Here is a 25,802-nt window from a genome sequence, read left to right as displayed (position 1 = left end):
GATATGAATAAGAGACAGAGAGGCTGTACAATGATCTTGATGTCTGCAAGATTACCAGCTGATCTACATTTAGTAGTCACGGGTTGCACAAAGAGATGAACCTCCCAGTTTAGGAAACCACATACCTCTATTGTAACTTATCTCTTGTTTTTTACACTCGAATTATTTTCTATTATTGACTTATGGAATTACTTTGCTGAAACTCTTTCTACGTCATTGGTCGTTGACCTTTTTACATGGAACAGCTGATAGACTGGGCATAAAGAGGCTAAAGTAATGCAACAGGTCATTTTTTTTAGCTTGACCCACCAGATTGGTTGAGACTGCGATATCTCTCTCAACTATTGGATGAATTGCTATGATATCCTACACAGACATTTATGGTCTCCAGAGGATAGACCATTACGTCAAACTTTTTACTTATCTGGTGAAGTATCTCAACATCTACGCAATGGATTGGAGGCAAATTTTGTGCATCCTTTAACACTGTCATTAGGTTGACGCAGTGTGTATATTTAGTATGTTTGTCACTTAACTTCTCCTGCTTGACTTCAGGAAATAAAGGTGATTATGAAATTAACATTAGCCACTGAAGAGGTGCAAATTTTGCAATCAATACTGACCCACAGACAGATGAGATATTACATAATTATGCATTTTGAGTGAAGTAGTCCTTATTGCTTACTTCGCCCACTCGTGAAACTTTAACAGCCTTCGCCATCTTACATGACTACATCATGAACTGCCATGAAATGAATGCATGCATTCATGTCCTCATAAAGATGAATTGTAATGACTTTCGCCTGATTTTTCAACTAGAACCATCATTGGGTTAAGTTTCTGACTTTCTTATCAGTCTCAGTTAAACTAAGATTCTACGTGCTACATGTGAGTATATTAACATTGATATTAACATAAACCCTGAAACATGTAACCTTGTGAAAATTAAAAAGCCCCACAAGCAAAACATGTTTTTATTTGTAAAGTTTGAACAGAGATGATGTAAGTTGATGTAAGAGGAAAGCTTATAGAAGAATATCAAACATGGAAAGGATTCATCCTCTGGGAGGGGGCATGAATGTGCTCGTTACATTTCTTGGCAATCTGCCTGGTACATTTTTGATGTGTACAAGTAGATATTTTGGTTTGATTGTGAAGCCAGGGGAACATTTAAGAGGTCACCAAAAACACTGATATCATTCTCACGGGATCCATGAATATCCAGACCACATTTAAAAGCAATCTCACCGCTACATTCCAAGTGTTGGATGGATGAAGAGACCGACTGACATTGCTATCACCATTTGGCCTTGGCACTCTTGTATGTAGACCAATTACACGTATGCAATCTTCAAAAATTGTTTCATACTAATGGCCTATTTATGAGAAATGGGTCACCGAGGCCTGCCGCTGCTAAAATGTCACAAACCGAATCCCTGAACAAAACCAGACTAAAGGAATATTCTGTACATGAATAACCATAACACGCAAAACATGGTGAAGAAATATTTGAAAATACATGAAAACTATTTAGGCTAAGAATAGCACCATGAGGTCTTAGTGAAGACTGATTTAAGGTTTTGGTATATGCATGCCTCTCTTAGACAGCCACTTCAATGCACTTTATAATTGCTTGTGATGATTATCTACGTATAAATTTTTAACAAGTACATAAATGTATGATGGGGGTGTAAAAGAACAGCACAATGCATCAGTCTGAGTTGGATCCTTTTGAAAGGTTTGGGTCGATTAAAAGTAATTAATATTGTATTAAGGTGTTTCTTTTTATTGATTACTTCCTGTCTGCAGGCCGCGACGTGTTTCTGTTCCACTTTCCATCTGTCAGGAAACCGAAATACATACCAAGCTGTTGTTGGTGGTTATTAAAAGAGTTGCCATCCACTTGAAAAGTTAAAGTCAAACCATCCAGTATTTTATGAAATATGGTCAGATAAATAACATTTTGAAATGTTATCAAAGTCACATCCAGGTTGGGAACCACTGCCTTTATTTCTTAATGTATTTGAGTAGTGAGTTATACTAATTTAGCTCGTGTTTCTAGTCATAGTAAGCCAGTCAGGTGAAGGTGCATGTATATTTACAGGTGATACACCTGTGAATCCCTGTGGCAACATGTTTGTATCACTTTGTCTGCATCATATAACTTATAGGAAAATATTGTGTCTGTATATTTTTGATTCATGAAAAAAGTATTTTGCTGTCAGTCAAATAAAACAGGTGCTGACAGTGTATATGATGAAAGTCTATGATTTATTTGCTTTCAGCACTTTACAGTCCTTTAAATAACTCAAATTGCTCTTTAAGAAAGTTTGTGTTTAAGACTTTACTGTCTCAAAATATCAATATAAATGTCTTTTATGTGAGTCATAAGTCATTTTTATATTTTGTGAATATCTTTTCTGAGTGTTCGTCTGAGGAGGGAGAAAGACATTTGATGACATCCCCTTAGGCTTACTATTTTCTGACATTTTATAGACCAAGCGATTAATTGATGGTGAAAGTAATCGTTAGCCTTAGTACTGCTTTTCTTTTAAGACCACTCCTCTGCTGCTGAGACACTTTCTGTGATTTGTAGCTGCAGTATCTGTCTCTCCCTGCACCCTGAGGTGTGATATCATTGACCAGTATTTTCTAGAGCTTTTCTATTCACCTGACACAGTAATGTTTCACTTTGTGGACTCATAAGACAAGCTTTTATAGACCTTCGTTGGCTTCATCTCCAGCTCTCAGTGGCAGCTCATCATACTGTTTGAGACAAATGTTAACTTCATCTTCTGCAACTTATTTTATTGAAAGACAGGAGAGAAAATGTGCAATGACCTTTGACCTCGCTGAAAGGTCAGCTAAAAAGAGTGTAAGACAGGGAGATCTACAACTAATATTCTAATTTTAGGGTGCAGTCTTGGTCATAACTTGATTCACACCATCTCCTCTCGCTTTCTGTTTCATTATGTTGGAGCCACAGACATTAACTAATGGTAGATTTTTTTTTCAGTGCAATAAAATGAGAACAGAAGCACATCCAGCTTCTCTGTTTTCACCCCAGGATTTTTTTTTTTTAATTTTCAATTATGCAGTGACATTTACCAATGTGGGTGTTTTTGCTCTTTCTTCACACGATATCAGATGTGCAAGTGTGCAAACGTCTCCTTAATCTTTTTTAATTAAAGTTGTCTTATTTTTTATTGTTCTTATCTTACTGATGACGAGCCCCCTCGTGTGCCATATTCACCCTATTCCGAGCACTGTGGTTCAACAAAAAAAATCCTCTTTAATTGCATATGCATGACCCCTTGTCTGGAAGCAGTCACTGTGTCAATAAATTATAGTAAAGGCCAGAACTGCTATTTAGAATATTAATCATGCTTCTTCCTCTATCATGTTGCTTTACTCTTTTATTGCTTAACATCTTTTGAATTGGCTCTGTGGGCCATGCTGCAGCAGGGAACCTTTTACAGTATAAAAGACGAACACGAAATTAATTTTTTTTTAACTTAAAATATTCAAATTTAATTCAATCATGTATTTATGGGGAATAGATAAAAATAAAAAATCCCAGCGACATGCAATATAAACAATATTCCTGTGTAAGAGAGGGAAATCTATTAAAATATCTCTATATAAGGAAATACATAAAAGCGAATTGAAGCACAACTGCCTTTAATAGTACAAACAGAATAACATGTCAATATGACTGTGTCTTTATTAAAGTCAGGATGAACAAAGACTTGAGGCAAATACATGATGACCTAGAAGAAGAAGAAGAAGAATCATTTGGTGATTAGTTAAAGAGGATTTCAAATTTGTTTGGATAATGGATCCAAAGCCTATGACATGCACTACAATCTAATCAGACACACAAAAAATGCAGATATACTGTATCTTAAAGTTATAAACATAGACTTACAAAAGGTGCTGAAGAAGAAGATTATGAGTTACCCATGGCTCTGCAGCATCATTTAGGTTTAGTACATTTTCTGGAGAAAAAAAATCAATTGAGAAACCAGTTTATGAACAAATGAACCAGATAGAAAAGTCCATTTTTGGCAAATCCAGAAAATTAAAGTCCTGTTAAGTCAATGCACATAACTTGATATAAACAATATGATTAAATTCATATGATCTTGATATCTTGTCCACCTCTAAGGGACTGTATGTAAATCTTACATTTCTATTTCACTTAATCTTTCCTTTATAATATAATAGCATACCAACACTTCTGTTCATGCATTGTGACTTTATTAACGTGCACAATGGTGAAAGTTTCAGTTATATCATTTTGTTTACATTTGTATAAAGTGATGACTAGTTTTCATGGGGTCCCAATAATACATCAGGATCAGGATCCCCAATGCACCAATATTAAAAATTCTGTTATTATTAATGCGTGGGGTTAATGCAAAATGCTAAATAAAACACTGTCCTGCACCTTCATGCAGGCTAGAATGCAGACAGGCTCCTACAGCCAGACTGAAATGGAAAACGGTTAGATAAAATTGGCTACTTCCTGGAGTCTGGAGAATAGTCACACACACAAACGGAAGGGCAGGGAGATGTAGAGAGAGGGGAGGGGACATTGTGAGTCTGCAGCCACTTCCACAATCCCTCTGACAGACCTTTTCCCCTGACTGATTGCTTCCAGACTACCTTAAAAAGCGCAGCCCTCTGAACCGTTTGGGCTCCTGCTTTGGGCTCTTGCGCGGCGCCAGTGGGGGATCCTGGGACAATGTGAGGATGAGCTATTGACTACCCCCCATCCACACACACACACACACACACACACACACACACACACACACCTCCCATCAGCATTATCAGCCACCCACCCCCCCCAGCCCTGGAGCGACACTGGCTCACTAGCACATTAACATACTGCTGCCTACTCCTCCTCCCCTGGACTAGTCTGACTAGTGAGCATCGGCTACGAAGCAGACACACAAAACACACACACACACACACACACACACACATATAAACATTCACGTTAATGCAGTTCAATGTGTCTGAGGTCCTCTTGTGGGATGTTGTGTCTGTGAAATGAAATTATTTAGACTTTGGTTTGACTTTTATAGGTTCATATAATTCAAGTTGCATCATTGATAATAAGTTTAATGTGAGAAGAGCGCATTTATTTGTCAAAGCATCCATTTAGCTATTTTATTATAGTTCTGTGTGTGACTGTAAAACAAACTGAACTACCTCAGTTTTCCTGTGCGTGCGTTTATCTCTTAGACCTGCCATAATTAAACATGGATTATGTTTTTTTAAAGACAATAAATAAAGTAGGCACAAAGGGAAATTGATCTTCAGCCGATGGACGGTTTTTACTGGATAAATAAAGAAGGGTGGAAACTGTTGGAAACCGTTGTGTTGATAATGGAGACAAACTCAGAAAGGACTCCTGTCCCACCTGAAAGCCAAACGCCCAGAGGGCGGCAGCAGCGCGCTCTCGTCTGTGTTTGGGACGTCTCTTTTATGCCCTAAGTTTAGTCTTACAGGCACCAATTCTTTCACCTGGCTCCATTGCTTGTGATGAAAAAAATAATAATAATACAGCCACAGTCCTTAAAAACCTAAAACATGACCCGACTAAAAATCCAAGTTATCTGATTAATAGCGCTAGGTGTGTTGCCTGAAAGGTAAAAATCAGGGCAAAATTACCATAACAGCTGAAAAAAACCCTAAAATTATAATTAAAAAAATATATATAATAAGTTAAGATTAGATAAAATAGACCATATTGATCTGACTTGTTACACCGATCAATCCTGGTTGGTTAACATGACGACAGATCATCTTTCATGTTCATAGGATTTTATGGATTGTTGCCATCCATAAATCACCTATTAATAAACACTTCTGTGCTTTCTTTAAGACTGCTAATAGGACACTGATCAATGCCATCAATGGATCAATCATTGATAGCACTAAAACTGCCATTTTTTAAAAAAATATATATTTTTTTTAATATTCATGTCATTAAAGTTGGTTGCACGTTGAAAAGAAGCTTAAGTGAAGCACATATTATTATTTAACACTGGTGAGTTTTCTATCATTTGGCCTGACTGCTCCAGATTCTCATCGTTACACTCTGTCAACTTCTTTTGGGAAAATCGAAACTTTCCTACTTTACTTTTCTATTTTACTACTTTTTTTCTCCTCTTTTTTTATTGTGTGCGTGTGCGTAAGTGTGTGTGTGTGTGCGCGTGCCTGTCCGTGTGTGTGTGTGTGTGTGTGCGCGCGCGCGCTGTGGGCTCTGCTTGATCTGTTGTTTGCGCAACAATCACATTTTTCTTTTAAGCGACAGGGTGTCTAGACACACACGTGACCGGGCGCGTCAATGCGCACTGGAGACGGAGCAAGGGCACCCAAACCATCCGCCTCATTTACAGACAGAGAGCCTTTTACCCCCCTCGAGATCACTCGCCGACTCGCTTTTTCTTCCACAACACAGACACGAAAAACTTCGTGTGAGATACGAGTTTCGGATTATTTGATTTTTTCTTTTTTTCTTTCTGAGGGTATTCGGCTTTACTAAAATAGGTTACGAGGCTCGGTTGCGTGGACGTAACCCGAGGGTCTCTCTCTCTCTCTCTCTCTCTCTGACTCTGCCTCTCTCTCTCTCTCTCTCTTTGCTTTCAAACGCAACTCAACTCGGGTGAGAGATTCAGTCCTGGATTTGCTCCCTGGCTCTTTGGACGAGGTTCATTCTTGCCAGCAGACCACATCCTCTGCAGACGAGTGGCATATTTAGACGATAACCGATATATATATATATAAATATAAAACAAGCCTCCGCACAAGCTTGCTGGAGAGCCCTACTCTGTGCAGTCGGATCAAGGATTTTGTGGATTAATGCTCTTGAAGACACAGCGACACAGCTTCGGTTTTTCCATGGGATAATTGTGAAAGCTTTTCGGCTTAATTAGGCCCCCAGTTTGTCTCATTTCTACTACAGCTCATGCGCGTACATAGAAATATGTTTTGACTGTTTATATGCTGAAAATCGGACACGGAGCGTGTTTTTTTTTTTTTTTTTAAGGGGGTCAGTTCACGGCGCTAGGCTCGCACATCACCAAGTGAATAATTGGAGCACATTGAGGCTACATGCCGCTGATTTCCACTGCCGTTATAGAGGTTTATAAGCTGTGAGATTCATTATCATAGGCTCCGTCTTAAACGCCTGGAGGTGATGGTTATTTATCCCCGGGGGACAAGCTGACTGTCCCGTGATCCTCCACTGCTTTTCGTTGATCAAGTCTGCAGGAGACAGCATCAGAGACTGGCGTATGCTACAGATTTCCTCTGCTTCTCCAGCTCCCAGTTTTTCCACCGTATATTCTCAGGCTGCTTGTCATTGCCTGGACTCGGATCCCGGAATCTTCATGATTTGCGGACACCATGCTCGTTTTTTAGCCGGGGAACCCTCTTTTCGTCCCGCATGTTTAGGACCAAACGATCGGGGCTCGTCCGGCGACTCTGGAGGAGCCGTGCGCCCGTGGAGGGCGACGGGGAGGCGGATAGAGGGACGCATGGCTCCGGGGGCTGCTGCATGGGCAAAACGACAAAGGTGGCCAAGTCCAACGCCGGGTCGGAGGCTGAATTGAAGGCGTTGACCCACTCGATACTGAAAAAGATCAAAGAGAAACAATTAGAGGTGCTTTTGCAAGCGGTGGAGTCCAAGGGGGGTGCCCGAAGCCCCTGCTTGCTCTTACCCAGCAAAGTGGACGCCAAAGTGGGTCAACAGTCTTACTCTCTCCCCATGCTGCTCTACAAAGTGTTCAGGTGGCCGGACCTCAGGCATTCCTCGGAGCTGAAGAGGCTGTCTTGCTGTGAATCCTACGGGAAAATCAACCCAGAGCTCGTTTGCTGCAACCCGCACCACATGAGCAGACTTTGTGAACTCGGTGAGCTGGATTATTATTATCATCATTATTATTATAATAACCTCATTTTCACAACAACAAGCAGAAAAGAGAAAAAAAAAAAAGTTCTGAAATTGTGTTTAATTCTCTGGTGGTCGGGCCTAATTTCAAGTCAAGTACAAATTCAGACACCGTGTCATTGTGTCAAAGAATTACCAAGCTCTTAAAGGGGTAATTAGCCTAATTCAAATGACATCACCTCTCTTGGCACAGTTGTCTTAAGTTTCCATAAGGTCAAACTTGACCGATGTGGAAAGCGTGCCAAGTTTTCCTCATCATCTCTTTATCTTATGTTGTCATAAAATGTAGATCCTTTTTTTTTAAATCAGGATTTATAAACATGTTCATTTCTTGGCACCGTGGCACTTTTATTCCACCTTAAATCAGGTTATTTTCAACTTCACGAAAGCCTCTCTTTTCAAACAAACATCCCATCTGGCATTTCAACATTTCACAACTGGCATTTCCAAAGTGCAAAGCGACTCATCCCGGGCTTTACAGTCTTTCCACGGTGAAGTTTCCAGGGCCTGTGTGTGTGTGTGCTTGCTTGGCGTCCCGGGCCAAAAGAGGCCCGTATCTCAGTTTGTCCTAGACGCTGATAGTGGCCCTCCTGGCGCCAGGCGGCCCCCTGTTTATCTGCCTGCCAATGAAAGGCAATAGCCGGCCTCACTTGCCTGCCTCTCTAGGCTGAGCTGACAGACACAAAACCTTTTCCCAGAAGAATGACAACTCTTATCATAAAGTTTAGATCTCTCTCTTGTTTTTTTTTGTTTTGTTTTGTTTTTTTCTTATGCTTTGCTTTTTTCCCCTCCTTCATGCAGAGTCCCCTCCTCCTCCATATTCGCGCTATCCCATGGACTATCTTAAACCACCAGGTGAGCTCCATATACATATAAATACATTTTTATTTTTATTGTCTGGAACACATTTGTTTTTAAAAGCCCATCCTATATTCATGAATGTTCTGGTGTTGTCTATATGTCTGACATTACAATGCATATAGTCTTACACACTCTCTCTGCAGTGCATTTGTGTGTGTGTGTAGTGTGTGTGTGTGTGTGTATAAAAAACGGCTCCATGTTATGTTGTGATTTATGATAGCAGTGGAGTGGCACGCCTGACTGGCTGGGCAGTTCTAGCATGGCTGGCAGCCAGGGCAAAGCAGCACAAAGTTGAGATACCAGCTATAGACTGACTGGCATGTCACCAGGGGCACCGTGCGTGTGTGTGTGTGTGTGTGTGTGTCGGAGGGAGGGGTGGGAGTTGTATGGGTGTTTGTTTGTGTGTCTATCTATCTATTGTGAATTTGCAGCACAGACAGTGGCGTCTCTGGAGCCAGCCAGTCTTTATCAGCTGAATTCATCAACAGATTAAGGTTGAGGACTTGTGTGGGTGTGTGTGTCACTGTCCCACATCTCAGTTTGTTTTTAAGAGAATATTTGTGCGTGCGTGCGTGCAGCGCATTTTATTTTTCATTTCCTCCTTTCGCGAGCTTTAGTTTTGCTTAATTGTTTTCTCCCTCCACCTGTGCCAGACTCCACATGCTGCTGTGGTTGTCATCCTATTCCCCAGTGCCGGAAAGTGGCATCAGGTTATGTCATCGCCTATTAAGTCGGTTTTGAAGTGTGTTAAATTTCAGGCTATAACCAGAATAGTGCCAGACCGGAGGAGCTCTGCTCGACAGTTTCTCTTCATGTCACAGAGAGGGTGACAAAGATATAAATGCGTAGTCTGTGTGTGTGTGGGACTTTTAAGGCTCCAGTTTTTCATTTTCTCACCCTGTAGCTTGCTCTTTTTCTCATTTATGCTTGTATCCCTGTCTGTCAGTGCAGGAAAAGCTCAGAGTTAAACAATGACCAGTCAGGTGACTATCCAGCCAGTTAGTCAGTAGAAGGAGAAAGTGGCTTTCAGTAAGTGGAAACAATAGGAAGTCATTGCAGCTGCAGCTGTGGTTCCTCAAAGCCCCCCTTCTCCTTGTCTTTATTTACCTGAAAAGCATTCGCAAAGCTTTAGATCCTCTTCAGCCTTCTCTTGAGGTGATGCCCAATTTAGGGTAGAGCTAGCGTGGCCTCTTTGTACAAGTACAGTTGGAAACATTCCAGTGATGAAAGGAAACAAGAAGGTAAATAGGAAGCTGGATGCAGACAAAGAAATGGTTATTGAGCTCATGTTACCACCCCTGTTTCCACACTCAGAGCAGAGTGAAAAAACTTGGTTTGGCTGTGTGCGAACTGGATGTTGCCAACAAGAACAAAACAAGACATGAGAAATATCATCTCTCAAGTATAGATTTTTATAAAGCTTTATTACCCTTTTAATTTAAAGTCATATCTTTTTTTTTTTTACAGCATTAAAGTGAAAAAGTGCAGCAGACCTCTCGCTCACCTGTCATGCCATTTCCTCATTTGGTAACATTCAGTCAGTGCAGCTGCAGTTGTGGTTAATCAAAAGAGAGTCTGTCTGCCTGTGTGTCTCTGTATTGGTGAGGGAGGGTGAAAGACAACATATATTAATAGGACAATGGAGCAGACTGGAGGGTACACACACACACACACACACACACACACACACAGAGGACGGATGAGTTTATCATGCAGAAAGACAGGGGTTTTTCCCAAGGGCCTCGGGGAGCTGTCAATCATCAGCCTTTCCATTACTGGAGGCTATTACAGTTTTCTATGCTATTCTATGTATTTGTGTTGTATGAGGCCGTTTTAAATCATCATGACATTCAGAAAATTTGCATAGTTAAGTTTTAGAAGGCAAAAATCTGCGTGATCTGCAATGGAAGTAGGTTTTATGATGATGGTTTTATGATTCCAGTGAGCAGGAAGTTGTGTCAGGGTGCCTGCCCGCTCCAGCAGCAGCGGTCAATATGAAAGCAGCCGAGACGTAAAACGCTACCTTGTTTCAGCTCTGGGGAATATAAATCACACACTGTTTGCCTCTTTCTCTCTGATGCCCCCTCAGCCCTGTGGTCAGCTGTGAACTGTTGCCCGGGAGACCAGGGCAAAGGCTGCTGGCAGCCAATGAAAGCGTGGCAGACCGGGGCTATGCCCGTGCATCTCGTTACCGCGACCACATCGGCACGGTCTGTGTCCGGACGGGGGGCAGGGTGGCAGGGAGGAGGGCTCGCAGTTTAAACCGCTCTGGTCACTGTTTCATTATTACTTCATAGCTACTGCAGCTCTGCTCGGTCAAACAGGAGCCGGAGAGTGGAAGTATTCAACAGGAATACCAGCATCTTCCTCTTCGCCATATGTGGATTAAATACATTGTGACCCTTAGTCACTGTAGTACTCCAGTTTGCATTCACTGCAGTTGTTGCAGTAACCTTCAAATGAGTCTAACTTCAGTTAAATGGCCTCAAAGGTGCCCTCTTGCAATGCAACCATTCTAAAAAAAAACTGCACTTTGGAGCGGAGGTGACCACCACCGCACGCTGTGGTTCAACGCGTAGTAGGTGTAGCGCAGTGTTGACGCGCGTTGAGAGGAATGTATCATTAGTGAATACCGAGCTACCATCAGCAGCTCTGCAGCAGTGCTAGACTGCTCCCAGCGGTGTGCTGCTCCGCTCGACACACACACACACAGCGGTTTTTGTTAAAGCTCCATTCAGGTGTCATGTTGAAACTAGTCTACATTACGAGTCTTAGTGGGAGTTAAGCATTCAAATGCAAAGAGAGGGAGAGAGAGAGAGAGAGAGAGAGGGGGAAAGAATGAGTCTGCCTGTTAAGAAAATTTATGGTGAACAGCCTTCAAGGCCCCTCTAAGCTCTGTCTGCCAAGGCAGCCACAAACACATATATAACTTATTTTGTGGTTACCTTTGATGTCGGCGTGAATGCTCAGATTTCCGGTTGAGCTTGAACTCGTCAAATTTCTTTTTCTCTCATGTCATTAAAACACCCAAATGTGTTGCGCTCACGTCCTTCTAATATTTGATTATTGAGCGGCGGGGATCAGGAGTCTCCATGCCCAGACCCTCGCCTCAGTCATTAGCAGTAGCTTGTCTGTGCAAAGATGCGGGGCTAAGGTTCCTCCTGAAGCAGTGGATTATGGGGGATTATCGGGGGTGTAAGAAACTCTCCTCTGTAAGTCCTCTGTGTGTGTGTGTGTGTGAGAGTGTGAGCTTCGTCGTCAGCGTCTTCATTAGGCATTGATTTCACCGGAGTGATTGACGGTCTCACAGCTGCTGCTTTGCCTTCGTCCCTCACACACACACACACACACACACACACACAAACATACACACACTGGATCACACACAGTGCTAATTCAAAGTCTCTCTTTTCTCTCTCCATTAGATTCTCCAGACTCTGGACCTTCATCCAGTGATACTGGGGGAACGACATATTCAGCCCCTGTGGGGCTTTCAGGTAAATATTCCTACAAATAGATTTCCTGTTCGCATTTTCTTGTCTTTTTCCACAATTCCTCCCTTCTCCTCTCCTGTTTTCTTTCCCTTCTCCTGTGCATTCCTCCCAACACACATCTCCCCTCCTTACTTGTGATGATGAGGCAGTGATTGTGGGGGCCCCTGCTTCCCCTCTGTAATAAAAAAAAGCCAGTGAAGGAGGGTGTATTTCTCCCACATCCACATAAATTCCTCCCTACTGGCTCTTTGAACAACACTCCTCTCTTCTCCTCTTCCTCTCCCCGTTGCCTCTCATCCCTTTCCGTGTTATGTTGTAATGGAAGACAAACATGCCGAACCGTTGTTTGGAGAAGAATACGGTCTGTGCGTGCGGTATTGTGGAGGGAGAAGAGAAAAAAAAAGCAGCAAAAAGAGGCTTCAACTGACATGCAAGTGTTTGTTTGGGTGTGTTTGTGTGTACAGGGGACGTCTTTGTGGACAGTTAACTCTCCTCTGGGCTCGGTGTGTGGATAAGAGAGAGACACAGGCGCCTTTCTTTCTTCCATCTCCCATGCAGGACGTGTTTCGGGCTTCCTCAGCTTTTCTCCCATAATCCCCCTTGGCAGACTCGCCTTCCTTACACAGCGGCCTGCCCACAGGCTACAGAATAAGACGGTGTTCACGAGAGAGAAAGAGTTTGCTCTCCACTCACTGCCTGAGATTGCTCTGTGCTGTTCTCTGCTTTCCTTTGCCTCAGATGGTTCTCATTACTGGGCCTTTAAAGCCTGTTTTATGTCAGTTGGTGTTGGCTGCCCATTTTCCCCCCTCCTTTGTTTGGTGGTAGGGGGGTAGAGGGTTTGCCTGCCTGCATGCATGCATGTGTGTGTGTGTGTGTCCTTAGATGGGGGAAGAGATTGTAACAGTGCTTGCAAGAACAGAGGAACTAAAATCAGTCCTCTCCTCTCCTCCCCCCCTCCTCACCACCTTCAGATGGACACTAAAGTCCTCCCTGTGTGCATTAACTAAAGACACATTTTAGACCCAGTTCAAACTGTGAAACCCAAGAACCGGAGTCTTAACAGGCACCCCCATGCTCCCTCCCTTACGCCTTCCCTCCCTCAGCAAGGCGTACACACTACCCTCCTCCTCCTCCTCCTTCCCTGTTTTCCTTCCTGGCGAGGATGACATGGCAGTGGCGGCCAACGCTCCAGTGAATGGGCCTCCTCAGTAAAAGCAATAGAGGTAGAAAGGCCCGGGGCGGGATGGCCGAAGCGCTCTGCCCTCATGATTTCCCCGGCTGCCCCGTTCCACGTTCCCCTCCTCCTCCCCGCTCATACGCCCTCCCTCTCTCCTTCCTTCCCTCTTTTGCTCCCTCCCTCTGGGGCCCTGACAAAAGAAACATGGCTCTCCCAGAGGCCCGCTGCTGACCTTCTAATTCACTCACTCTGCCCTTTTTATGTTCTTCTCCAGACATATTTACAGAGAGGAAGAAGGAAGAGAGAGGAGGGTGGCTTTGAGGGGGAGAGGATGGCAAAGACTTAAAGTCAGCAAGAGTTGTTCTGTTAGTTGTTTTTTTTTTTGCGTTGCAGCAGAATAATTAAGTACTTGTCAGATTTTTAGAAAAAAGCTGGAGTGTATGATTGATGAAGCAGCCCTGCTTTGGCGTTGTACCTTAGCGGGAACGGAAAATTACCCGAAAGAAATTCTCGTCTTCTTCAGTCATCATCTGAAAACCACAGTTCAGACAGAGCTGATGAGTTAAAGATAACATCCTCCTCTCCCATCATTCCTTGTCTTACTCTCCCCGTTTATCCATTTTGGAAAAAAGCAAAGACCATCCAGGCTGTAAGGAGTTAAGTGAGCTGCGACAGCGACAAGCGCAAATGCAAACTAGGCTGCCTGCCAGGCTACCAGCTCCAAAGCTCCCCTCGCTGGCTCACGTCATCAGCTTGGAACAGAGCAGAGAGGAGGGAAGAGAGGAGAGGAGAGGAGAAGGAATAAGAGGAGGAGGAGGGGGTTGATGGCTGGAGGCCTGGAGCTGGGTGTCGGGGTGCTGAGCTTGGTTTGAGCTGGGGTGAGGGCTTAGCTCAGAGGTTTAGGTTTGCCTCAAGAACTGAAGAGAGAGATCAAAAGAGAGATTGGGAAATGGGAGATGTGGTTAGGGTTAAGAGGGCACTGGCTTGTTGATTATGAATCTGTGGAGTGTTAAGTAATATTTAAACTTGTTAGAGACTAGATCGTTTACGAGCAGCTCATGTAGCTGGACATCCATCTTGTTGAGCTCAGAGAGGTCAAGTTTTGAAGAGTTTTCGGTGAGTTTCACAAGACGGAGGTTTGGGGCTGTGTGTCGTGGATGTATAAAGGTTGGGTATTATTTTAATTCCAAAATAATATAATACAAAAATTCCAATTTTTCACTGCCAAAAAATAATCTGAATATACAACCTAATGAAAGGGTAAACAGGATTATGAATCCTGTAATCTGTGATCAGTGTTTTAGTCAGTGTTTTGAGGATCAATACCCAGCCCTGGTGTGCACATACATGTTCTTTGAATGCAAGTTATGGACGTCTGTTCGTGCTTAGCTCTTATTGGATGTGTAGCATCGGTGTATGTATGTATGTGTGTGTGTGTGTGTGTGTGTGTGTGTGTGTGTGTGTATGTCACTGGCGTGCCTGCTGGTGCCATCGGGGACTGACCCGGAGTGCCTGTGTGTAAGGGGATACAGTCGAGCTGTGGTGACACGTACGCACACACACGCGCATTTTCACACACACACCAACACATACACGACAGGGAGGCAGATAGAATGACCTGGTGCGAGCCCTGGCGCACGGCCGACTGTCACACAGGCGCTTCCTCCCACTGCAGGTTAAATTTAGGCTGAGTTGTATTCTTATACCACCAGCCAGTCACCTCGCTCGACAGACAGTCGGCCAGCCCTTCAGTCAGTCAATTAGTCATCCAAGTGAATCGGCTGGAGGTATAACCTTCATCAGGGGCTCTGACAGAGATTAAATTTAGTCTTGGCACCTCGGCTCATTAAATCAAACTAGTTCTGCTGTCATATAGAAGGCCCCGAAGAAACGGCCCATTTTTGGTGCAAACCCAGTGAGAGAAAAGGCCTGTGTGTTTGAATTACATATATGTTAAGACACAATCTTACATTTTTTTGGGGAGACTAACTTCCAGAAATCCAGAGCCCAAGTCAGAAACAGAGCACCCTCAGTCTCCCTCGTCTCTCTCTCTCTCTCTCTCCCTCTCTCGGCATTCCTGCCTTGTTTGGGTTAGCAGGGAAAGGAAAGGGCTGCGCAGGATATGACCTCATGTCTTTGAGGAAAAGGCGAGCGGACAGGGAGGCAGCTGAGGCCTCTTCGTGACAGAAAACAAACACTGGGCTGCACCAGCTAGAGGGAAGGAGGGAGTGAAGCAAAAAAGGAAAAGAAAGAAATTGGACATTTGTTTTACTCCGCAAGGATAGTAATGTATGTGTGGCGTGTTACAGCCAGGTGACTCACTAGTAGAAAACGCATTTAAGGCACTTATTTTCTATAAAACTGTTTCTTCTTTGACTTGAATCTTTTGCTTGAACATTAAGAAGAAGGAATGAAGAGGGAGAGAAGATGGCGGCTTTGGGTGGAGGGAGAGATGGCCGGCAGCTCTGCTCTGTTCTCTGTAATTTGGAGGCTGTGTGTTCAGCCAGCGAGTTGAGCAGAGCAGAGCCGGGCTGCTCCGTGCCGGGCCAGGATCTCTCATTACTCCCCACTTCCTCTCCTTGCGCGGGAGCCAAGCCGCCTTTTGGCAAGGGACTTAATTTTGGTTTTGGCCGTCCTCTGTTCCCCACCCTGTGTCATTATGCTGCACATATCGAAAAAACAGCACGCGGAGACAGTGGAGGGGGGTTAGGGAAGAGAGGATAGAGGAAAAGTGTGCCTCGCTTGCATGTGTTTGGGTTTTTGCTGAAGATCTGTAGCATCAGAATAACATTTACAGTTGAAAACATTAGTCCTACCTTAGCATCGCCAAGTTTGATTGAAAGGGTTATGCAGATTTGGCTCCGAGCCAGAGCTGGAGGGAAGCCCAGAACAAGATGAACATTGTTTTGGTTTGCAGTCACTCTGTGGAAGTGGATTTTGACATTACCTCAATGTATGAAGATATGAAAGAGAGAGAGAGAGAGACAGTGTGTGTGTGAAGGAGACAGGAGGAAGGGAGGGAGAACCCTCTCCCTGCCTTTTAGCAGGATAAAGACGGAAATGGAAATGAGTAGAGACACATTCCTGTAAACCTGTGCGTGTGTGTGTCCGATTTCTTGTGTGACACACAGTTCTGCTGTCTCCACCCTCCCGCCTGCTCATTCATGTAGTCGGTTTGTTTTTTGTGTACTTAGACTGGAGAGTGCATGCATGCATGTGTGTGTGTGTGTGTGTTTAACTCAGCCCTATCAGTTTGCAACATCTCTATCCAAGACTCCAATGCTGGTATAACTACGCACATTCACAGACATACACAGGTACATAATTATTCATAACAGAGCAACAAACGCCACAAAAGCGCCGGGCCGAACACAACTGGCTCTGCTGGTTGTCTGCTTCTTTGTTTGTGGTGTTTGTATTATTTAGTTCCCACGATGTTTTAGTGCCTCAACAATGTGGGTGATTGTTTCAGCTTGTCTGTCCATCCGTCCGTAGCGCCATTTGTGTGTGTGTGTGTGTGTGTGTGTGTTTGTGTTTGAGTGAGTGTGTGTACATGTAAATGCTCAGAGATACTGAGCCTGCAAGTGATCTTCTTACTTGTGTGTTTGGGAAAGTGGGCTGATGACATCAATACAGCCTGCCTGGCACCCTGTATGCAACTAGCCTGTGTTTATTTGTCCTGTCACCCCGGGAAATCTGGACTGTAAGGGATCAGTGTGTGTGTGTGTGTGTGTCAGCATGATGAAGTGTTGGAATAATAACTCAACAGTAACAGGAAGGAGGAGTTAAAGGGGAATTAAATTGACCTTCAGTGAAATATTTAATAAGAAAAAAGTGAAAAATCCTGCTGTAGTTTTTTTTTTTTTTTTGATAATGTGGAGCCGAATGGAAGATGCTGCCCAGTTAATTATGAAACATTCCTGTATTTTATCTCAGACTGAGAAAAACACAGAGTTCCTGAGCAACATCGAGACATGTGGATTGTGTAATTATAGCAGAAACTTCCACTCAGAGAAAATTATACTGTAAGATGGAAGCATTAGGAAAACATGCGCCATTTCTTCTCCTTATCTTCTACCAGTCGTGGCTGTATGGTTCATGTTAGAGATGGCGTGTCTGCAACTCATTCTCTCTATCTGTGTTTCTGCAAGGAGTCAGATCTGCAGATAGCGAAACTGTGCCACTCCCCTGTGTGGTTTTCCTGCCATCAGGGCTTATTTAGGTTTCCTGAAGTGGGGGGGAAGGACTTCGCATCTTCTTACGTAACCTGCCACCCTAAAGAGGCACTTCCCTTTGTCGGCTACTGAATCCACTGCAACGTCTGTCTATTTAACCGCCTGCTAGAGCTGAACTATATGTCATTTCTTATTGCACTTTTTAAATAATTGAATTGTTTTTATAGTCTGCTCTGCTTTAGCTTTACATTAACCGCTACTAGCACTACATCCGACTCTCTGACTGAACTGTTTGTGGTTGGGTTGCTTTGTGGGTAATGTAGGTTGAATTGAAAGAAGAATGCATAAAATAAACAGGACGACATCTCTGGTTCTGCGGCATTGATTTTCATCTCGAGTCTGACAATGCTATAGGACTGCGAGGCTGCGGTGCAGGCCAGCTGATAAATAATATAAGTTAGCCTGATTCTGTCATATTTTGGTGATGGCTTACGTACTCTTCGGCACAAAGACTAAGAAAAAACTTGATCCAGACTGTGTACAGTCGATGTCATGAATGTACAAGGCTGTGTTCTTGTACTGATGTGAGACAAGGACACTCCTCTGTTTTCCCTGCACAGAATGGCTGCTGACCTTTCTCATTCTGCAGGGGTCACCTATCTTTGAGGGTTCTTTTCTGAGCAAAGTGAATATAACACGCACCAAACCCACAGCTAAGGACTCTTAACTTGTATTAACGAGGGAAAAAAATCAACGTGACCAAATACTTTTGTGAACACAGGCTTCCATTACAGACAGAAACGTACACACATGGGGCTGAACATATACGGCATGGCAGACAGAACAAAAGGAATGCCTCCAGGCTGACCCTTGACCTTTGGAATAGACTTTCCCCGGCTTGAGAGAGGGTGTTGACTTAGAAAATAAGGCACCATGAAGAGTCCTTCCTTCCCCCTCGAGCTGTTTCCTTCATGCCTTCCCCATTCCTCTCCTCAGCCGCTGTGTGTGTCTGATGATGACAGGGTCATTACACATCTGAGTCAAGAGAGGCACAAACACACACACACACACACACACATATATAGGGCTCTCAGGGATCGATACGAGACAGTTCTCAGGAGCCTCCTCACTATTTACCGATGTTGATAGTGTTGTGTCCAGGAGTGAAGGTTGAAAATCGTGCGTGTGTGACTGTGTAGGTGTGTTACTCTGTGACTGTGTTGACTTCTAAGTATAGTAGCGACCTAGTGTGTGTGTGTGTGTGTGTGTGTGTGTGTGTGTGGAGTCAGACAGAGGTAATGATTAACCTTTCCAGACTGTGCTTCTGGCCCTGAGAGAAGCACCCAGTCTGTCGTCACCCCTCCCCCCTCTCAGCAGTCCCTCCTCCCTTCAACCAAGTCCAATTGTCTCAGCTAGCGTGGCGTCCACTCTTTAAGACCATGGGCCATTAGAATCCACAGGGGAGTTTGCACTGTGTATGTGTGTGTGTGTGTCTGTTTGCCAAATGGTGGTTACAATATTTTGCATTGCACAGGGGTTTTATTTAATCATAGATGTTTATAGTCCCACCCCTGCGTCGCCCCCTACCACCCACACCACAAGCTGATCATCCATTAAATACCTCCAAAAAACATGGGAGCAATATGCTGTTTTGGTTTTGCAAAGTGTTGCTTATGGCTAACATCCACATTAGCTCCTGACGGGCTGCTCCTTGCACTTTCTTACACTGCAAAAAATGCTTTTAACAAGGCCTGTTATCATTATCATCATCCATAATCACATGATGCATTCCACGCCAGTCTGCTCCAGTATCTTTCAGCAATGATCTAGCTCGCGATTGTTTTTTCTTTTGCTTCATAGTGGACCAGCAGGGAGAGTCTTTTTTTTTGTGTGTTCTTTTGGATGGGGGGTTTGCATGTGGGCCCCATGGGACAAACCAGATTGGGACAGACCAGCAGCAGACAACCGACTGGAGCAGAGCAGAACAGAAAGGACAGGAGTGACAGATGGCCTCAGGCTGCCAGCTATCCCGCTTATCTGTAGCAGAGGAGAAGCCCGAGACACACAGGCTAAGAGGCTGCAGAGCAGACAAGCAGGTGGGGGCGGCAGACAGATAGATGGACTAATGCTTCGATAGGCAGACATCCAGAAAGCAGACAGGCTCACAGACAGATGTACAGACAGAGACTGCAGACAGCTCTGTAAGTGTTCAGAAGCCGGAGCTGATGGAAACACAGCGCTCCAAGGACAGACTGACTCGGCGCAGACATTCTGACGACACTGTCTGACACACACACACACACACACACACACAAACACACACCTATGTGAGAAGCACCTGAAATAGTGTCAGACCGTAACATGAGGAGCATGTCCAGCAGACACCTCGCACGCAAACACACGACGTGTTAAAAATTAAAATGCAGTTAAATGAGCCTTGCACTTGGAACAAGGTGTGTTGATACAGGGCCACTCACATTAGCGTGTGTGTGTTTATATGTGTGTGTTTGTGTGGTTATGTGTTCAGCAGCATTACTCATGAGGTGTAAGCTCATTGGCTGTCAGGACAAGCTGTGAACATAGTCTTCACAAGGCTGCGCCCCACAGATGGAGGAGTCTGTCTGTCTCGCTTTCTCTCTGCTGACATACTGAACAGAAAAAAAGTTTGGTTTTGTTTACCTTGTAGGCACAGTTTGAGCTGGACAGAATACTGCCACTATATTTATTCTCTCAAATTAGCTTACAGTCTGTCTCTTATCTAACTGTTGCTGAGGAATGGGAAGAATTCAGGATAGCTGCTGGACAAAAAGCCCCAAAATCACTTGACTGCGGCGCTTGAAATTAACCAAGCACTCAAATACTGCACTCAATTCAATTAGTCAATCTCTAGGTACTTAAACTTAACTAGAATATTTCCTTTTTATGCTGTTTTATACTTCTAAGAACAACTTCCCAAAGTCAGAGAAAATAACCTTCTGATTTCACAGTGTCGGAAGAAATTAGTTACAAACGAGGGACATGTAGTTTGATAGACGTTTACCAGTCAGTCAGGGAGAGTCTAACGAAAGAGGCTATTGAGTTGCATTGTGGGAAGTTTTTTCTTTTGGAGCTTGACCCACATTAGAGCTAAAAGTGAGGATATCTCGGACGATTATTGACTTTTTCTTTTTTTAATCCGCCTCTGGCTAGATGGGACTTGTAATGTAGTATTTCGACGTTGTGGTGTTGCAGCTTTTTACATGAGCAAAAGGTCTGAATACCTCTTCTACCACTGCTTCACTGGCTGACCCTTTCTGCTGGCCAACATATTTCCCTCTGTTGTTTTTCTGTCTCTCCTCAACCCTTCGCTTTTATCCTTCCCTCCCTTTTCTCCCCTCTGTGGTTCTCACTTGCTACCACTCTGTGTTTCTGAGAGCAGAGCAGAGCAGAGGAGACGAGGGAGGGGAAGCAGGGCAGTTAGTGTAGTCCTGAATAGCAGGGTGTTTTCAGGCTGCAATGACAGGCTCAGACAGGCAGCCGCTCTAATGACCTCTGACGCCAGGCCCTGTCTCTCTCAGCAATAACAAAACACACACACAGGGCCCCACAGGTGAGCTCCACCAGCAGGCCCTCTGTCAGCTGTTAAGAAAGTCCAACGCATCTTTCTTCTTATCAACCCCGGCTGTTCCTGTACGTGCATGTAAAGCAGACCTGAGAGCAAAGCTCGGTCAGGATCGGAGACTCTGTCTGACATCAGGCTGAGACTCAGAAGACACTTTCTGTCTCTTATCTCGAAGATAAATGTTTTTTTTCCTCCATTTAGTCTAAGGTAGATAGCTAGGTACTTAGTTTCCCCCAGCACCCCATGAGGACGGATTTACGATAAACTCCCTGAGGCTTGGCTCTGACCAACTTCAAAGAACACAGCCCCTCTTGTTTTATGGAAGGCATGCTTTCAGTCCCCCCACCTCCTCCCCTCCTCTCTGTTTCTGTCTCTCCTCTCCCAGTGTTGTCTTTTTTTTTTTTTTCTCCCCCCCCCCCCTCCCCCCCTCCTTCTCCCTGCGTCTAATGAAGGCTAATGACAGGCCGCGGTGAGTCCGCTCGGGCCGGCAAAGATCCTGCCGCATTAACGTTGCAGTTTGTCTCAGACGGGACCTTCCAAATTACCGGTTACATTCACAGCTACCGCCAGATGAAACGAGGAAGGGAGGCGGGGGGTGCTGGGGTCGGATGGGAATGGCTCTGAGAGAGGCTCTGTTGATTTTTTCCCTCACATATATTTCCCCTCTTCGAGCTTTCTTAACCCTTGAATGTGTCTTTCATCGGGGGGTTGGATTGGAGTGTTTGTGTGTGTGTGTGTGTGTGTGTGTGTGTGTGTGTGTGTTATGAGAGAGGAAGTATAAAAGACTGTTGAGCAGTTGATAGAAGTTGAAGCAATTAGGTGACGACCCCTAAAAGCACAAGAGGCGCTTAAAAAATCGGGAGAGGAAGCAAAGTTGCAAAAGTAACAGTCAAAATATGTGAAAAGCATTCCTTCCCTTCCCCACCCCGCCCCCTCTTTCTTTCCTCTCGCGCTCTCTCTGTCTCCCTCTATTTCCCTCGCGCCTGACTGGCTCCCACTTTTCTTACTGGAAGTAGCTGGGAGCCAGATTTCTGTGGAATAGAGATATGAAGGGGGGGAGAGGGACGGCGCAGGAGGCACACTAAAGGGAGACGGGAGAGGGAGGGGAGGGGGTTTGGAAACTGGAGCATGGCCAATGCTACACTTCTTTTACGCTCAGGGGAAACTTTAGACTGGAGAGGCCTGGCTTGTCAACGATTCAGACACCAGGGTTTGAGAGTTAACGGCCTGCCTTGCTCGTCAGCTAAACACCATGTGCTTCACCGTGGACGGGGGAATGGTTTATGTGTTTATGTGAAAGTCACTTGCCGTTGCTCAGTTACTGTGGTCTCGTATCTTTGAGTATGAATCCAAAGATGGTTTCTAATTTCCTCCAGCGGGGCAAAATGCGTTGCTGTAGAGAGATGATCAGGGCAGTCGGTTGACGTCACTACATTGTTGGCCACGCCGCTACAAAAATACAGCGAGCCAGACAGAAGATAAGCATTTAATGCCTAGACAAATATTGTACTGCGTGTGGACACTTGCCTGCCAGTGTCTGAGTTGCTTCCCTTGTATGAGGTCCAGGAATTCCAACATGGTTTTCCTGTATGGCAGAAATTGAGGATGACAGTTTAGTTTTGGCTCTTGACTAAAGCAAATTCTCTATTTCCCAAAACAGGGATAAGAAAGAAGTTGTGAAGACATAGCAATGTTTAAGAAGTTTTTATTTGAAAGTCACTCATCTTTTCCTTCTCTCTCTTTCTCTATTTCTTCATAATTACTTGTCTAATGTTTTTGTGTCATCATGTCTGGACTGATGCCCCTTACCACCAGCCTAACCATCTCCTTCTCTCTCTGTTTCCTTCTTCAGATTCCCTGGCGTTGCAGGAGTCTGGCGATCGGGCCCATTGGTGCGTGGTGGCATACTGGGAGGAGAAGACACGCGTTGGGCGCCTCTACTCAGTCCAGGAGCCCTCTCTGGACATCTTCTATGATCTACCTCAGGGGAACGGCTTCTGCCTCGGCCAGCTCTGTTCTGACAACAAGTCCCAGCTGGTGCAGATGGTGCGGGCCAAGATTGGCTATGGCATCCAGCTGACGCGTGAGCCAGACGGGGTGTGGGTCTACAACCGCAGCTGCTACCCCATCTTCATTAAGTCGGCCACACTGGACAACCCAGACTCACGCACGCTGCTGGTGCACAAGGTGTTCCCCGGTTTCTCCATCAAAGCTTTTGACTATGACAAGGCCGGCAGCCTGCAGAGGCCGAACGACCACGAGTTCACACAGCAGCCTCGCACAGGCTTCACGGTGCAGATAAGCTTTGTGAAAGGCTGGGGACAGTGCTACACCAGACAGTTCATCAGTAGCTGCCCATGCTGGTTGGAAGTCATTTTCAACACCCGATAGCAGCAGCCTTCCTCTTCTTCACCCACCTCGCCTCTTTTGCCCTTCACAAACAGACTACACCCACTTTTCCTTTTTTTTTTTTGTTCCAGAGGTTCAAACAGAGAAAAAAGAACGTTTTAAAAGAAGAAGAAAGTATAAGATTCTGATGGACTTTGTTTAATAAATGACTAAGATTTAATTAAATAAAATAAGAAGCGAAAAATGTATTTTATGTTATATATAAATATATTATTAATTGTAAATATGAAGACGTTTTATATGCATCATTATTTATGTATTGTGCAATGTGTTGATGAGAAAAAGAAAATAAGATGCACTTTGCTTAATATAAATGCAAAACAAAGAAATGCCAAAATAAAAATTAAAAAAATACAAATAACATTTCTTGTCCAGTCTATGTTTGATCTTGGGGTTTGTAGTGTTTTTTTTCTGTTTAGTGGATAATCTAAATTGGATTATTTCAAATAGATCCACATGTCAATTCTCTAAATCTGTTCAAATTCAGTTTTGGTGAACAACATTGTGTCTTCATTATTACCAAAGACAACACTGACTTATCTTTGCGCCACTGTTGGACTGTGGTGGATCGTGAAAGCATTTCCCTCTAAGACAAAATGAGTCTGTGACAGAGTCATAACTCATTGTCCCTGTTCTTACAGGCTCATTACGCCTTTTTAAAATTGTTTTTTCTGAGTTATTTTGGGACAAATGTCCCTCTTCCTCTCTGTCATTAACCCACTGATGACATCATGACCAGGAAGCAGTAATGACAAATTTCAGGAACCAATAAAGTCAACAGAGGGTCCGGCTTCCTGGAGGAGTCTCTTTATTGTAATCGCTGATAAAACAAAGGAATGTAACGTATCAAACAATCACACAAAGAATTCGGCGCCAGACCTGAGGAAATGAACACACTGGAAAATGTACTGGAAGATTACATCTTCATTTAGACATGTTAGATCAAATGGATGGCCCGAGTATGCGATTAGAGCCGATGACCTATTTATGACCTATTGTATTTTTAAAAACAAGACAAAACAAAATAGATTTCCTTCTTAACAAAACCTTTTTATGCGCATGTGTGTGCGTGCGTGCATGTGTCTGTCTGGGCCTCGTCCTGTTGCTAGTCAGATGGGTGTCTGTGAAGAGGATTACCACTGTAAGCCTGCTTTACCCACACACTGTCTCAAAGACCTACATTCACAAGACCCACTTTCCACGCCATCCGACCCCCACCCTGCACTCTGTTTGACGGCGCTTTGAAAAACCTTGAATTTTATTTAGAATAGGCGAGACAAAACAACATATTTGGTGACGGTGTTCCAGTGGTGGAGGCAGGACTGAAATAGAGCATGTATGTGTGCCTTTAATCATTTTCTATAGAAGAGCTGATTGAACAAAACATTTAAATAAGTCTCAAAGCACAATTCTGATCAGCAATCGCCAAATCATGACTGGAAAAATGCAGTGCGTAACACTTAAATATCTGTGCAGCATTAGCTGACACATCAGACTAAGAATAAAAAACATAAATCCACACTGATAAATATGGCAGTCAATATCCGTGGCTGACCATTAAAAGTCTCTGCTTGTCCCAGGATACATATTTATACTCTTTCCCTTCTGGTTTATTAATGACTAATGATTTATTTACTATAAAATCCAGAAAGAAAACTTTAACATCAAAAAGATATCAAAGACTACATGGGGGTTGGGTCTCATGGGTGGATTTCTGCGCCTTGGCCTTTACTTGACATCATGCACTTTAAACTCTTGCCTGTCTGCATGCCCTCACAACAATAATCCCTAACCCTGCTAATACAACTAAACAACTAAAGTGGCTTGAAGCTTTGTGTGTGTGTGTGTGTGTGTGTGTGTGTGTGTGTGTGTGTGTGTGTGTGTGTGTGTGTGTGTGTGTGTGTGTGTGTGTGTGTGTGTGTGTGTGTGTGTGTGTGTGTGTGAGAGAGAGAGAGAGAGACAGACAGAGAGAGAGACAGACAGAGAGAGAGAGAGAGACTACCACAACTTCCCTCAGACAGGGTGACCCTGATTCTGCCCAGCAATAATTCCATTAAAACTATTACAGATTTCAGCTGCATGTCTAAAGCTGTTTTTATGAGCAGCTTTCAAGAAAGAA

The 25,802-nt window shown here is 44.0% G+C and overlaps 1 protein-coding gene across 1 annotated transcript; it reads left to right on the top strand.

Annotated features, from left to right (window-relative positions):
* Positions 1-6,264: 6,264 nt before the first annotated feature.
* smad7 (SMAD family member 7) lies at positions 6,265-23,866 on the top strand. The gene is made up of 4 exons (XM_010742557.3): positions 6,265-7,928; positions 8,768-8,821; positions 12,253-12,324; positions 23,127-23,866. Exons 1-4 carry the CDS (start codon positions 7,463-7,465, stop codon positions 23,663-23,665), a joined length of 1,131 nt encoding a protein of 376 aa, XP_010740859.1. The 5' UTR covers positions 6,265-7,462; the 3' UTR covers positions 23,666-23,866.
* The last annotated feature ends 1,936 nt before the right edge of the window (positions 23,867-25,802 follow it).

Source organism: Larimichthys crocea, chromosome IX (genome assembly GCF_000972845.2).
Source record: "Larimichthys crocea isolate SSNF chromosome IX, L_crocea_2.0, whole genome shotgun sequence".
Classification (NCBI taxonomy): Eukaryota; Metazoa; Chordata; class Actinopteri; family Sciaenidae; genus Larimichthys; species Larimichthys crocea.
Note: the sequence above shows the minus strand (reverse complement) of the source record. Positions and strands in the feature narration are given on the sequence as shown.